This window comes from Lutjanus erythropterus, chromosome 6 (genome assembly GCF_056507025.1).
Source record: "Lutjanus erythropterus isolate fLutEry1 chromosome 6, fLutEry1.hap2, whole genome shotgun sequence".
In the NCBI taxonomy this organism is placed as follows: domain Eukaryota; kingdom Metazoa; phylum Chordata; class Actinopteri; order Lutjaniformes; family Lutjanidae; genus Lutjanus; species Lutjanus erythropterus.
Window position 1 is genome coordinate 23,131,299 of NC_139322.1, and position 14,817 is coordinate 23,146,115.

At 38.8% G+C, this 14,817-nt stretch overlaps 1 protein-coding gene across 5 annotated transcripts; it reads left to right on the plus strand.

The window, feature by feature from the left end:
* The first annotated feature begins 1,683 nt into the window (after positions 1-1,683).
* On the plus strand, positions 1,684-13,126 carry troap (trophinin associated protein). Of its 5 annotated transcripts, none has more exons than XM_084721239.1 (18): positions 1,684-1,742; positions 2,337-2,423; positions 3,425-3,662; positions 3,746-4,238; positions 5,307-5,425; positions 5,635-5,686; positions 5,858-6,003; positions 6,936-6,990; positions 7,090-7,172; positions 7,786-7,849; positions 8,837-8,982; positions 9,089-9,143; positions 9,617-9,699; positions 9,800-9,886; positions 10,038-10,142; positions 10,248-10,560; positions 10,642-10,844; positions 12,583-13,126. In XM_084721239.1, exons 1-18 carry the CDS (start codon positions 1,684-1,686, stop codon positions 12,655-12,657), a joined length of 2,463 nt encoding a protein of 820 aa, XP_084577365.1. In that variant the 3' UTR covers positions 12,658-13,126. The 5 variants fall into 5 exon arrangements, with proteins under 5 accessions (XP_084577365.1, XP_084577364.1, XP_084577363.1 ...); XM_084721238.1 differs by having other exon boundaries at positions 1,722-1,877; positions 9,620-9,699; XM_084721237.1 differs by having other exon boundaries at positions 1,722-1,877; positions 7,093-7,172.
* Positions 13,127-14,817: the final 1,691 nt, after the last annotated feature.

Sequence of the window (14,817 nt, forward strand, 5' to 3'; positions counted from 1 at the left end):
TGCCTTCCAGTGGTGAAAGAGGAGAATTCAGATCCTTAAAAAAAAAAGATACCACAATTAGAGATGACTTAATTTCACAATTATAATGGCCAAAATGATCACAGCTATCATTATTATCGCTGTATTGTTAAAATGTTATGAAAATATTAAAAAAGTACTGATTCACACCCTGAAATCACTTCACTAACTTTTACATTGAGAAACTCTCAAGGATTTGAAATTGTATCAACATCAGAAACCCACATTGCTGCTGCACCTTCATCTGGGAGACTGTTGCTAACTTTGATTGACATTGGACAGTATTATCCACATAAAGTAGCATACCATTTAAATACTCAAGTAAAGTACAAACACCTCAAAATTGTGCTCAAGTACTAGTGTAGTTCAAGGGCTGCTGATAGTCTAGATATTAAAACTACTATTAAATACAAATGTGGAAATCAAATTTTTCTCAGAGACCCAATTAACTGAGAAGTGGACTTAAGTTTGTTGAGAAAATTAGGTTATTTTATTTCTACATTACAATTTAAATTAACAACAGCCAGTTTTCACTCTTTGGTAGGAATGAAAAATACTTTTTTTTTCAGCCAATATGATAGCCGATAATTGCCTGCTTCTCATGGCTGATACCAATAATATAACCGATAATTTAACATTTTTGTATTTTAAAAATAAGTTAATATAACTGTTGCTTTATGCACACTTGAAGGTAAGACAGAACCAAATCTACCTGACATCACCATTACAACAACAACAAAAAAAAACAGTTTGTATTCTTCAGATAGTACTTTATTTTTTCATCAAAAACTTCACAAATATACTTCGGCTGCTATAGAGCATTAAGAATTCAAATAAAATCTTCAGATATTATTATTATAGTTGATATTTATCAGCTAGAATTTCCATTATCTGAATAATACATAATAATATAAATTTCCTGTTAATTTATCGGTCAGTTTAAAGGTGTAGCATTAGCTAGCGGTCACCTATGTCATTAAAAAAAATTAGCAGGTAGCTTCAGTCTGTGTTTTTGCCTCCCATATTACTATCTCTGAACTAAACTAATCCTATAATGAATTTAAGGTTATGGTCTCTAACGAGGTAGGTTCAAGTGAGCTATACTGCCTGTTTGAATCTTTTGTATTTTTTTTTTTTTTTTTAAATGCAAGAGTACCTGCTAGCCTGTGTTAGCCAGGTCCAGACGTCTGAAACATTCAACAGCTATTTCTCACGTTTGTCAAAGAGAGTAATTCAGATAAACTGACATAAAGGAGTGCCACAGCAAACACCGCCCTCTAGAGGCCATTTGGAGGCCTCATTTTCTTATGCTTGGATAGGAGAAAGTAATTTTAGAAAAAAGATAATAAAAACACCACAATGACACATTATGATTGTTGTGATTATTATTACTGTTTAATCATCGTCATTCAGTATCTAATAGTAACTCTTTATTTTACTTGTTTCATATTTTGCATGTTGATTGATTTTATATTTTTGTGAGCTAAAGACGACTTTCAACTCTGGTGGGGGAGACGCCGCGGCAAAAAGCAATCACGTGGTTAAACAAAGTGTTGCGTCGTTACCATGGAGCTGTTTATGGAAATCCGTTTTTCATTGGCCGACGATTTTGTCATGCTCAAAGTGCGCGCAGTCATTGGTTTGTACGGCTTCGTGATGCGACCAATGACGAAGCGCGCTTTTTACAAACTGCTGCGAGTTCAGGAAGTTGACAGCCCACTGCGGTGTGAAAGGACGTAACAAGGGATCTTTAAATCTGCAAAAACGGCTGGAAACCAAAACATTTGGGATTAATTATATCAGAAATACTTAATTGGACGCACAGAAGAAAATAACAGAGGCTCATTTCTGTTTTGAAAGTATGTAACATATGTAATAAACGGTGTGTATGTAGCACGGCTAACGAGAAAAGACTGCACCGTAATTTAGCCATCTGCTCGGATTAAAACTCGTCTAGTGTTACTTCATTTCATAGTTTTAGGTAATCAGCACGTACCAGCACGGGTCAGTTAACAGTGGGAAGTATGTGCTCTGATGTTCAGGAAAAAAATAATTATTTAATGCATGATAATTGTTGTTACACTGGTGGTGGCATTTGGGTGCATGGAGCTCTACCTTTTCTTGACTTGCTTGTATTTTGTCGATTCCTATCTTTGTTAACTTTGTAGTGTTCAAATCTTTGGGAGCAGTTGTGGTCTTATGATTTTGTTTTTGTTGGTGCATGACTAATGTATTATGTTTATCTTAATACACAGGTAGCTGCTATGCTCAGTAGTGTTTCATGCTGGTTGGTCAAATTTCACTTGTTGCTCTTCTAGTTGTTCTTCACACCTTGCCATCATTATGGACTCCTCTCCAGTCCTTCGTCAGCAAAGTCAGAACAAAATCCGCAGTGACTTCATGAGGTAAGTCAGTTCATGAAGTACTAAACACATTTTCACTTTATTTTCTCCTGCCTTTAGAGCTGAATATCGAGTATCACTACTTTTTTGGTTAAAAGGTAATAGGTATTATTATTATATTATATAACGTTGTTTATCTGATAAATATTTTTCAAGCGGCTTAAACATACTGCTTGAAATGCATCTGCAGCCCCAGTTGCATCATATTTGTCATCTGTCAACGTGCAAAACATGTTTATATTTCTCAAAATGAGACAGTAAAATTTTTTGTTTGTTTGTTTGTTTTTTTGGCATTTGAACCAAACCTCAGATATTGGCAACAGTATCCCCCCCAAAAAATGCATGCTTAACTGTTGTAACATCTAAATGATTGGCAGATTAATTAGTTGGCCAACCATCTGGCTTTGTGAGGTAATCAGCACGGGCGAATGTCTGGACTCACAAGGCCAATACACAAAAAAATCTTCTTCACATCTGCAGGCAGCCTTGTCAGTGTGGCTGCTGTGGAACAATGTTAGTCCTAGCAGTTGTGAGTTTTGGGAAGGTGGTGAAAAAGCTAGTTTGAGCAATGCACTATAATGCTTTCTCATTTGCCTAAATTTCCTCAGTCACCGTTGTCTTTTTTAAATGTTCACCCCTTACTGGCTAGTGTTAAATATATATAATGTTAAAATGTATAGAATAATGCAGTTGAATGATGTCACTTCATGCATACAGTACGGTATCCTGCTCTCCCTTAAATACTAGTCATGTTTTGAAATTTTCAGCATAACCCAATGTATTTTCCTATTTCATTAATTAATTAAAACAATTATCGAAAACATGTTACTGGCAAATTTAAGATAGATGCTAGATTGTAATGTGCATGCAATAATGGATTTATACATGAGTTTTCCTTGTTTCGATATCAGCATTATATATCTGTCAGCAAAAAAAACCCCATATTGGTCAACCACTATGGCATTTATTATTTTGCAACTGACTGACTTCTTTTCTCCAAACAGAGTGAAGAATGAAAATAACAAAATGCCAGTGAAGCCAAAGTCTTCCAAACCTCTGTGTGCACCTCACCTTTCCAAGCAGGACATAGAGAACAAAGATCCAGGAAACATGGAAATGGGTAGGAAGGCACCCGTGCGACCAGGTGTAAGTAGACTTCCGGTGCTCGCAAAGTCCCTTCATCTTCAGACTCCCTCTGACTTCAGTCAGTCTCACTGTACGTGGGAGGAGAAGCCTCTGGCTGTAAGTGTCCATCCTATAGATTTAAACATTTTTATTTAATCAGTTGAGTGTTATGTTCTGAGTACTTTATCATTTTCCTACAGGGGAAAGCTAAGAAGAAAAAAGCGTGCACCAGGCCTGTACCTTTCAACCTGTCGCAGCCCAAGAGCTCGAGAAATGCCACTGAAAATCAGCCGCCCCTAACTGTTTCACAATCAAGGACTGGAACTCATGCTACCCAACCTGATAACAATGTATGCAATGCTCGGCTAAAACCCCAAAACATTAATGCAAAACCAGCTACGTTAAACAGCAATGTGGACACAACCAAAGTTACAGGGAAGTCTAACGGAAAGGCTACAGACAAGACATCCCAACTATCACAACAGTCTGGTTCTTCGTCCCATCCTCTATCATCCATTTCTAATAAGACTGTGCATCAGAGCAGCGCCACTTTGTCTGCACAGGCTGCTGTTAATGCAGAGGCCTGTTTGGATAACATGAACCTGCTCAGTCTCAAAGATCTGAACAAGACATCACATGAGAGCCTAAGCATGTTGATGACTGCGCAGGGCAGTTTATCCAAAGGTTCAGCTGGTAAGTTAAGAGTTATTTTGCCTTGTCGGATTTTGAGCAGGACACATTTGAGTTATATACAGTATTACAGGAGATATTCGGGTTCTACATTTGCATCTATGAAGATACATTTATAAATACACTCAGTTTCCACATTATTATTAACTTCCAACTAACCTGCAACTTGACTGTATGTTGTCTGATTGAATCAAACAAAATGAATGAAATGAATAATATTGTTTGGGGGTTTTTTTGAGAGTGGGTGAGAATAGTATCAGGTATTTGAAAGGTTCAAGTTCAAGCAAAGTCATGAGTGGCAAGACTAGTTGCAAGTTTGCGATTTGTGAGTTTTGTTTGAATGTTGTTGTTGAGTCTAAAGTCATCAAATTTGTGACCCAAGCCCAAGTGACCCATGTGACATGAGTCCACACCTCTGAGTGATAATGTTCAGTTTTTGTTGAAACAGTGTTACAAGAGGTGTTGATTTAACAGTATGCTCATGTAGTTTGTGGTGCTGTATTGTGTTAGACTGACAAGTTGTTTTTTTTCTACCCTATTTATATAAACGAGGAAACGCTTCACTGCATAATGTAGTCATTTATCAGTTGCTTCCCCAGTTAATGATGGATAATTGTGAGGTGGGGGGCATGAACTGTTTTTGGTTTTTGAAGCGGTCCTGTCAAAAAAATGTTGGAACTACTGGTATAATGTAATACAGTTCAACAGCACCACAAACTATATTAGGAAGTTGAATCAACACCTCAGACAGTTTTTATGGCCTTCATGATAGTTCATGATTGCAGGACTGTTGTAGGTTTACCTAAAAAATTGGCAACTGAGTGTATCTATTTTTTTTTTCTGCACAGTAATTAGACTCTGTCCATTTTAATATTGTGGCAACAACAATTCTCCATGAAAATGAGTGGATGTCACTGGCACAACAACACAACTGTAGATTATTATTATTAATTACATGGCTAGGTTGATTTTTCATGATTGTCTGCTCTTTTTTTAGTTGTGCCTTTGTTAACTATATCGCTTGCTTATTTCTTCATGTGAATAGTCAACATTGTTTCTTGTGTATTTCAGATAAAGGAGAGAACTTCCAGTCGAACCATGAGGCTTTGCTCAGTATCCTCCGCAATGAGGGAGTCAATGCCACAAGTCTGACATCTGCAACTCCACAGTCCAAACCATATAACTATCTGGTGAGGTGGTTTTATAACTGTTGTTTACTGCCTTTCTTTTCAGTGCCTTTTGGTCTTTATATGTTTGCTGACAGGTTGTTATTGAAGTGTTGTTTTTTAATGTTTATTGTTGTTTGTGATTTCAGTGTTTTAACCATTTTAATGTTATGAATCTCTACAATGCGTTGAATAATCATCTGTGTGTTTGTTGTTGATTCTCTTGTTTGCAGCCCCAGCGAGTGTCTGTCATGAAGAGTCGACAAAAAGCTGCACCCCCTACAGGTAAGTACAAGTTTGGACCTGGATTGGAATTTAGTGAAGTTTCGTCACCACATCTTGCATGGTTGTGATGCTATCGTGTTGAAAAAATCTGTTCACAGAAACAACATTTAAAAACCTGTCATGGTGTCGCGAATGTCAATTCAATCTGTTCTGTCTGTGCTCATCTTCCAGGATCAGTGAAGTCGGTGCAGTTTTCCCCCGACTCCGCTGCACTGCAAAGTATCCTGCAGAATGAGGGAGTGAAGGTTGGAGGGCTTTTGGGTGCCGCACACCGAAACTCTGTTCGTGCATCAGGCAGAGGCACTTCAATCTACTCAGTATGTATCAGGGTTCAACGTTATTGTTCATGGGTCAGAAATCTACTCGGCCATCGGTTATCAAATAACAACAAAGACTGAACTTAATTCTTATGTTTAAACTTTATTTAAAGGTGGGGAATGTGATTCTCAAAAAAGCTTGTTGATATTTGAATTCTAAAGCCAAACAGATACTCCCCTCCCGTCAGTGCTCCTTCAGGTGATTTGCCATCTCTCTCACTCCCCCATCTCTCCTTCCCCTTGTCCTATGCAAAAACATGAACATGACCTGTTGCTGATTGTCAGGAATAGTGCTGTGAAGCTCGATCCAAGTCAACTTTTCTTTCCCAATTTGAGAGCCAGAGCTGTGGAGAAACACCTGATTTTTTTTTTCCGCACACACAGAGTTAGAGAAGTGAGCTTGTGTCTGGAAGGTTGTCAGTTTTATTCCAATAAATTTGGGATGGTAACGTGAAAGGCAGCACTTGCCATCCCCTCATCGCCACCACTGATGTGGCCTTGAGCCAGGCTCTTAACCCCAGCTGCTCCAGTGGAGCTGCTCAGTGGCTGGCAGATCAGACTATGGTTGTACTGGGCATCTTTCAGGTGTTAGCAAGTGTAAACGTGTGATCCTCTGATGAATAAAGGTTTAAAAAAAAAAAAAAAGAAGACAGAGCGGACAGCTAGTTGGCCACATTCAATAAATCTGACAAAAAGCGTACTGGATAAGAATCACATACCCCACCGGCAAGTAAGTTGCTAGATTTATTAGCCCAGCATGGCATTTTACTTGCCCCATGCTGTCCTTACTGTTTCCATTTTGGTAATTCTACATCTTACTATCTTATTCTGCCTTATTTTAGTTACCTTATGTACTTTCCGTATCCAAGTTTATTAATTTGTTTTTCAAACAGGAAACGCAGTTTAATTTACTGTGTTGCTTCTTTTCTCAGGCTCAGAGAGTGCCAGTTAAAAAGAATCATGAGGAGGCAACTGGAGGACCACGAGGTAAGAAGTGCAATTGTTGATTTTAATACTAAAATCTAATGCATTGTTATATCATTGTCATCTTTCCCTGATGTGACACAGCTGTTTTTTTTTTCTCAGCAGGAGCACTCAAAGAGTCTCAGCTGAACAAATGGACACCACAGAGAGTCCACAACACCAGGCACCAGCCCATGTCTGCTATGGTCAGTATTATATGTTCATACTACTGTATGTTTCATAGTGCAAAACCAACTCTCAGCAGCAGCAGCCAGAGGTGAGAGCAGGAAATCATGTCAAATAATCTGAATGCACAAATACATTTTCAGGCAGAGTCATATCCAAAGTAGAAAGTTGTTGTTGGTTCTTTCCATAAATTCAAGAAAGCTACAACAACGACTTGATCACTTCCTGATTTTAGAAGCTTTTAGAGGTTTTAAAAGCAGCATTATGTTTTTTTTGGATGAATTTAAGGTTCTCGCTGTACCAGCTGTTGGTGGGAGAGAAAAATATTTGTGTAAGGGGGGGAAATAAACATTAAAACAACCTCATGTAATCAGGAAACTCACCAAGATGTTGGATGCTTAAGATGTTAACAAATGAATGAAGTCAGCATTAAATTGGAAATTTTAAAAGTTAGTGGAAATGATTGCTGATCCCGGTTGCATTGAAAGACACCTCTTGAAATGAAATAACTACAACAAAAAACACTCCTGAATAAAGATTATGTTTAACATTGTGCAGTAGTTTTGTTCACTGAATGTATTTAAAAAAAAACATCATGTGGTCACAGTTGATGACTTTTTTGTTTGTTTGCAGGAGGTTGTCCAGAAATTATTTAATGATCAAGAGGACGAGCAGAGCACTAATGTGACAGAAAAAGGTGCAGTAATTTCCTGGATTCTCTTCTGGTTGATTGGAAAGTTACTACACCCAGCCAATGGATGTATTATAAGCATAACTATAACTCTCAACAAGAAGGCGAAAAAGCACTTTGCCAGATTGCAGAACTATTGCTTCAACTTACTGATTTTGTGTTTTAATTAAATATGATCTGAAGGATTTTATCAATTAAATACAGATGCAAGAGAGCCCAAAGTGATCTTTTGTGATGAGAAAAGCAAACTAATTTTAGTACTAAACTGAATAGTATTCAACATTACTGTTATGACCACCAAGTTGGGCTAGGGGATGAGGGGTGTAACAATAAATAAATTTAACCGGGAGAAAAAGGAATGAAGGAAAACTGAGACAAAAATGTAAACAAAGGTTCTTTTATTAACAAATTATGTGTAAAATTAGGTTAACAGATTAAATAAAAACAGCTTAACTTAACCTACTTAATTAAACAACACATGCACACACACACACACACACCAGACAAGTGTCCATGCTAGCCAGGGAGGCTAACAAGAACACAAGCACAGGAAACAACAAGTGCCTTTGCTAGCAAAGCACATGATGGCACCCAAACGAGTGCCCTTGCCAACCACACAAAAACAAGTGACTTCACTAGCTGAGAGTGCTAGCAAAGCACTTGTCAACCGCCACGAGTAGACTAACCTGCTGCTGCAGGATTAGAGTACAGGCTTGCAGACTGTAGTCTGCCGAATGGCCCACTGGCCCTGACTGGCTGCACTCTGCAGGCTTTTAAGCACCAGGTCCTGATTGCAGAGCAGCTGCACCTGATGCCAATCAGTGCAGTCTGCAAGGGGAGAGGAGCAGAACCTGGGCACAAGAGAACACAGCACCACACAGACACTGTGGCACGTAACAATTACTCTGTTATGTATAAAGTTAGACTATGTAATGTGAATAAATTTGCCTTTGCACTTCAATTGAATCTGTTCTGTTTGTGCTCATCTTGCAGGATCAATGAAGTCGGTGCAGTTTTCCCCCGATTCTTCTGCGCTGCAAAGTATCCTGCAGAATGAGGGAGTGAAGGTTGGAGGGGCTGTGGTTGCTACACACCGAAACTCTGTCTGTCCATCAGGCAGAGGCACTTCAATATACTCAGTGTGTATACATTAGATCTGTTTTCACTTCTGTATTTCTTTCACATCTTACAACCTGTTTTTTAAAACACAAGCGGTTTCATTTGTTGTGCTACTTCCTTTGCCAGGCTCAGAGAGTGCCAGTTAGAAAGAGTCGTGCAGATGTGACTGGAGGACCAGGAGGTAAGATGCAGAACTGTTGTTGTTATCTTATGAAACCTAAGGCTGTATTGACACGAAATCGGGTGTTGCAACAATTAACACAGGCTTGTGCAGCAGTGTGTGGGCTTATTTATTTGTGCTGTGAACATAACCTAACATAGCATTAACTTTACATGATCTCTGCTTGTGTAGCGCCTGGTTTCAGAGATATTTCAGGCTGTCAGGGGAGCAGTCTGATCAGCCCACTTACGTGATTGGCTGCTGCAGCATGGTGGTGGGTTGTGTATCTCCAAAAATGGACTCTCTTTCACCTTTTTGCCACAGGGCTGCCGCATTTTTTTTTCCAGCATCCCCTGTGGTCCCCACCACAGCAGACCCCCCATTCAAATGAACTGGTGTTCTACTGCAACACCTGATTTGGCCTGAATACAGTTTAATGTATCCTTATCTTGATGTCATTTTGCCCTGATGTGACACAGCTGTTTTATCTCCAGCAGGAACACCCAAAGAGACTCCACTGAACAAATGTACACCACAGAGAGTCCGTAACACCAGACACCAGCCAATGTCTGCTATGGTCAGTATATATGAACTGTATGTCCACACTCTGTCTGTTTGGTATGTAGTGTATCTCACAGGCACTCACCTCTCTCACAATGCTGTCACAATGTTTTCAGAAATGGCATCTGTCGACACAAAAGTCACTACACACCGGCACCCCTGGGCAACAGAGCTGCCAATCCAACACTCAGCAACACCAGAAGGTAAGAGCAGGAAATCATATCAGTTTTATAATGTGTTTAAAAAATTCTCACATATTTGCACAAAAACAATGGACTTCACAATCTGAAATAAACATCTGGTGTGTTTTATGTTGTGTATCACAACTAATATGGCTCACTGCTTTGTTATCAGGAGGTTGTCCAGAAATTATTTGATGATCAAGAGGACGAGCAGATCACAAATGTGACAGACAAAAATCCTGAGACACAAACAGAGCAGCTCCCAGTTCAAGCAACTGTAAGAAGCCTTCCAGCCATACAGAGATACAAACTGAATTAAGTTCTTATTTATTTAAAATATATCGTAAATTAACTGTATACTGTTTGGTGTCCTCCCTCACAGACGAAATCCTCCTGTGAAGAAACTGTGGAGAAGAGCAGGGCCAGCAGCAGCGAGGATGAGGAGCAGAGGATTGTGGGAGGACAACCATTCATCCAAGCACCACAGAGAGAGTCTGTCATTTTTTTCTCAATGGGGAAAAAACTGTTAAGAGCCCCACGTTTTGAGCAGCAGGAGAAGTCAGCTCATGATGAGCAACGTGGCCTGGTTTCATCAGAACAGAGAAAAGTTGAAAGGCTGCCGATGCATGAAGAGACGTCATCTGTGTCAGAACCAACCCGTCAGATCAACCCTTCAGTTCAGAGTCTGCACAGAGGTAACACAGACACCTCACACTCTCCAGGATAATTAATCTTATAGTGTTACACAGACACTGATTGCGTTTTTCATATTACAGACCTCAATGTACAGAAGACCTGTGCTCTGGGTCCTGCAGTGGCAATGCTACGTAAGCGTTTTCCTCCTCTGGAGGAGCTCCGTATGGACGAGGAGGTGGCCACCTACACCTCTGTGTCTGTCCCACTTACTCCCGGGTTTCTCCCTCCTCGGCCTCGCTGTGGAAACCCGCTGGCTGCCATCCTGCACTTTGAAGAGTCCACCGTGAGTACACCGCTGACACTGTACCTGTGGAGAAAAGAAGTATTATTTTCTCAGTCAGACGTAAGCTTGGAGGCGGTTGTGCATTGCGTTGTGTGTATCTGTCCCCAGCTAATGTTGCATAGTACTGGACCCATTTACCTAAAACCTGTTGTGCACCTTTATGACTTTATGCACAAGGACCTCTTGTAGTTGCAGTGATAAACAACTTTTGAAAAACGTATTTTAATGACTGCCTTGTTTTCTACCAACTGCTGACTCCTCACTCCTCTTAACCACCTGGCAACTCATCAACAACTGCTAGGCTAAAACAAGGCTTACCTACTTGTCTGTAACAGGCCACATTTTTGCCTTTGTTGTGGCTCAAAAAGTGACATCCATAGAAATGTTTTGTTTCACCTTAAACTAAAACGTTTGCAGATTAATTCCTATAGTTAGATATAAAAAACAACAATAATACAATCTTCACTACCAAAGAAGCTGTGAGTGACAGTTACGTGAGATTTAACTCTTATTTGTTTTGGAGGGTTGTCTTCCAACAAAATGTTCTAAATAAAAAACGTTTAAAGTGAGAAGTTTGGACTTTTCATCCCATTTATTTGTTCCTCGTTAAGTTTATACAGTTAGGTGAACCCAGGATGCTCAGTTGCAATACCATTCTATTTTATTCTATGAATCTTAAAAACTTTGAGAGTTTACAACACAAAAATGCTTAATTGAAAACTTTGCATACATCTATATAAGAAAACTTGCGCTATACTCTACTATAGTGTACTAATCAAATGTTCTGTATGTTTTATGAGTGCTAAATGCAAAAACACTATGCTAAGACAATTAGCCTGATTAGTATTTACTGTGCTGAGCTTTTGGTCTGACGGCAATGGTAAAGTAAAGGTCAAGATGTGACCAAAAACATTTTAATTAATCCTCTGGGGCAATTAGCATCCATAAAACATTTTCATCGTCATGTAGATGGTAGTCAGGTAGACCCTCTGACACTACCAGGCCTTCAGATACTGAGGGGGAAAAAAACAAATATGTGTGATGACAGTCTTAACCTCTATCATCACAGCACTACAGTTTCAGAACAAAAATCAGAAAAATTAATTGTGTTTTCAGTTGTAGTTCGGAATACACAGGTTTTTCAAAATTTCAGACTGTTGTTTTTACAAATTAGTCAAACACGATGTAACTCTCAGTTATTGAGCTTTAGAGGTTCTAGTTGGTGGATTTTTTTTGTTTTGGACAAAGTCAGACAAGCTGTTACAACTGTTTCCAGTCTTTATGCTAAGATAAGAGAAGCTAACTATCTGCTCAATCCAGCTACATATTTACTGGACAGACTTCTCATTCGATGTTTTGTAGCTTAGATTCTTAAAAAGCAAAAAAATCTTGCATGCTGTCTTCTGCACTTGTTCTTAAATCCAATTCCAAGTACAGGAGACCGTGTGCAAGAGTTTTTTGGTTTTTATTGTTGACTAATTGTCCTTTCACATACACCCGCCAACCTTGGAGTGTGCAGAACTTTTTTGCTCTTTGATATTTTAGGTTCTGTAACATAGCCTCCTTATGCTCTGATGACAGTTTTGCACACTGTTGGTCTAATCTGAACAATTTCTTATGAAAAATTAAGAACAAATATTGAATAAAAAGTGTGACCAAACTTTTGATTGGTACTGTACATAATCTCAGGATATATACACAAATTAATGTAAATATTTGTCTTTGTTTTGTTTTCCAGAGATTTGTTCCAGTCGTCTGTGATCTCTCGTCTGGTCCTTGTTCTCCACAGAGCTCTCCGCTGCACGAGAGATGATTTGCACTACAAGTACAGTATTAGTTTTACCGTGAACATCCAGAGTGGATAAGCTCACTCTGGTGTACCGATGAGACTCTTTTTAATGGAACTAATTGTTTGTCCAACACTGTTGTTGTCTGCCTTTCTTTTTTGTCTAAATGTTAATGATCACTCTCAGTAGATGCTCTCTAAAAAAAATAATAAGGATATTTCTGTTAAATAAAGCATCCTTTACACTGCAGTGCTGTGTGAGTGCACACCTATTAGAAACAATGTTTATGACCTACATCAAGAACTAAATGTGTGAAAGAGAAAAGTTTTAAAGGATCAGTAACAACTCAATTTGATCAGTGTTATAGCTTTAGTATAAATATAGATTAGGATGGCTCAGAACATTTTTATATGCAATTGAACACACCAGACTCTTCTTGTGTGGACTTGTTAATGTTTCTGATGTACAGTGTTTATATTAAATTTCTATATGTTACCCACTGGCCATGTGTGATTTTTATTTCAGCTCTTAATTATTTGGAGAGGCACAATGTTTTCATGAGAGGCACTAATCATCCTGTGAAAATGTTATATAGCCCCGATGTGTTTCTTTCTAAAGTCTGAACACTTTAAAAATTGTTACCAGTAACTAAGTTACGACACCCTGAGTTTCATTCTGTCAGCATGGAGTTTGAAAGACGTGGACGGTCAAATAGCATTATAATTTTGGTTGCATGATGGGAAATGTAGGATTTAGTGGAGCGGATTTTGGAGCTTGGCTGATATGACTATGGGCAAATAACAGTCGGGTTACTTACAGTTACTTGATCAACATAAAATTCAAGAACTTTAATAATAAGTAATTTATTTAAGGAATAGTTTTTTTTTTTAAATGGGGTTGTATGAGGTACTCATCCATAGTCATTGTTTTACCTGTAAGTCGATGGTGGCCGGTTAGTTTGTAGAGGCGGAGGTTTCGGAGGCTACGCAATGTCCCGCTGTGGACAGGGTCAGCAGCAAAATGACTTGGTCACCTAAAAAATATCCACATAAAAAAATCTTTATGACTTTAAGTGTACGCTGCATTTAGAATATTTTTGCCACTTTACCTTGACATCAGACAGCCCCTCCCCAGGGGGAAATCAGCGTTAAGCCTTTCCAAAGCTACCAACCTCCTTTGGCAGTAAATCAATCATTTTACCTCACAGAACAGGTCAGTAAGATAGTTGATTGTCGAGTCTTGTTCCCAAAACATATGACCCGGGAATGAAACTCAACAATCAACTATCTTTCTCCAGAATCACCCACCACAGCTTTAAAACACAAAGTCACACAAAAACACAAACAAACTTACAGATCGAGGCAGTAGTAAACCGCAAACTAAAAATGACTGTTCTTGCTTAAAGAGTCTGGTGATTTTGGGAAAGAGCATTATTTGGCTTATATAATAGCAGTTTCCCATCAGAAAAGGCTGTCTGACAGCAGGCTCCTACACCTGTACTCCACTTCAGAAAACCAAAACTATCACTTTAATATAAAATATTTGCTGGTTCAACTATCAGGATTTGCGGTTCTTCTCTCTCTCTCTCTCTTTTTTTTTTATCATACTAAATAGTTTTGTTTCCTGCCATTACTCAGAATTATTGATTAAGTAATTCAGTAATCAAAATAAGTGTTAGTCACTACTCAGGATGCATTGATCCCTGATCTCTGCTGAGTTTGACCAGTCATTTCTTTTAACTTTTCAGAGGAGCAATACTAAATCTTTTTAACTATGATCACGTTCTCTTTTGGCTGCTGTGCCATCCAGTCTCTTTCAGGCTTTCAATTTCAGGCGGTTGTATCTCCTGAGGTCTTGCGTAATCCTGTCACCACTCACTCCTCAAATGTTACAAAGTGAACAAGATCATTTTTATTGCATGAAACGAGATACACCATATTGTCTTGCATTCCTCAGATTTCCTCTGGGCCAGGTGTAGAGTTCAAACCCTTTTCTGGAAACATGTTAGAAGGTGCACAGCGTCATGTTTAAATCATGTGACATCTAGTAGAGAGAGAAGACAGTACAGTACAGTACATGTGAAATACACCCTACTGCTGAGTCAGCTTGACATATGACATATGATTTCCAGCAGTTTATGTTGACTGACATACTGTTGGAAAATGTGTTTAATTTACAAAGATGTT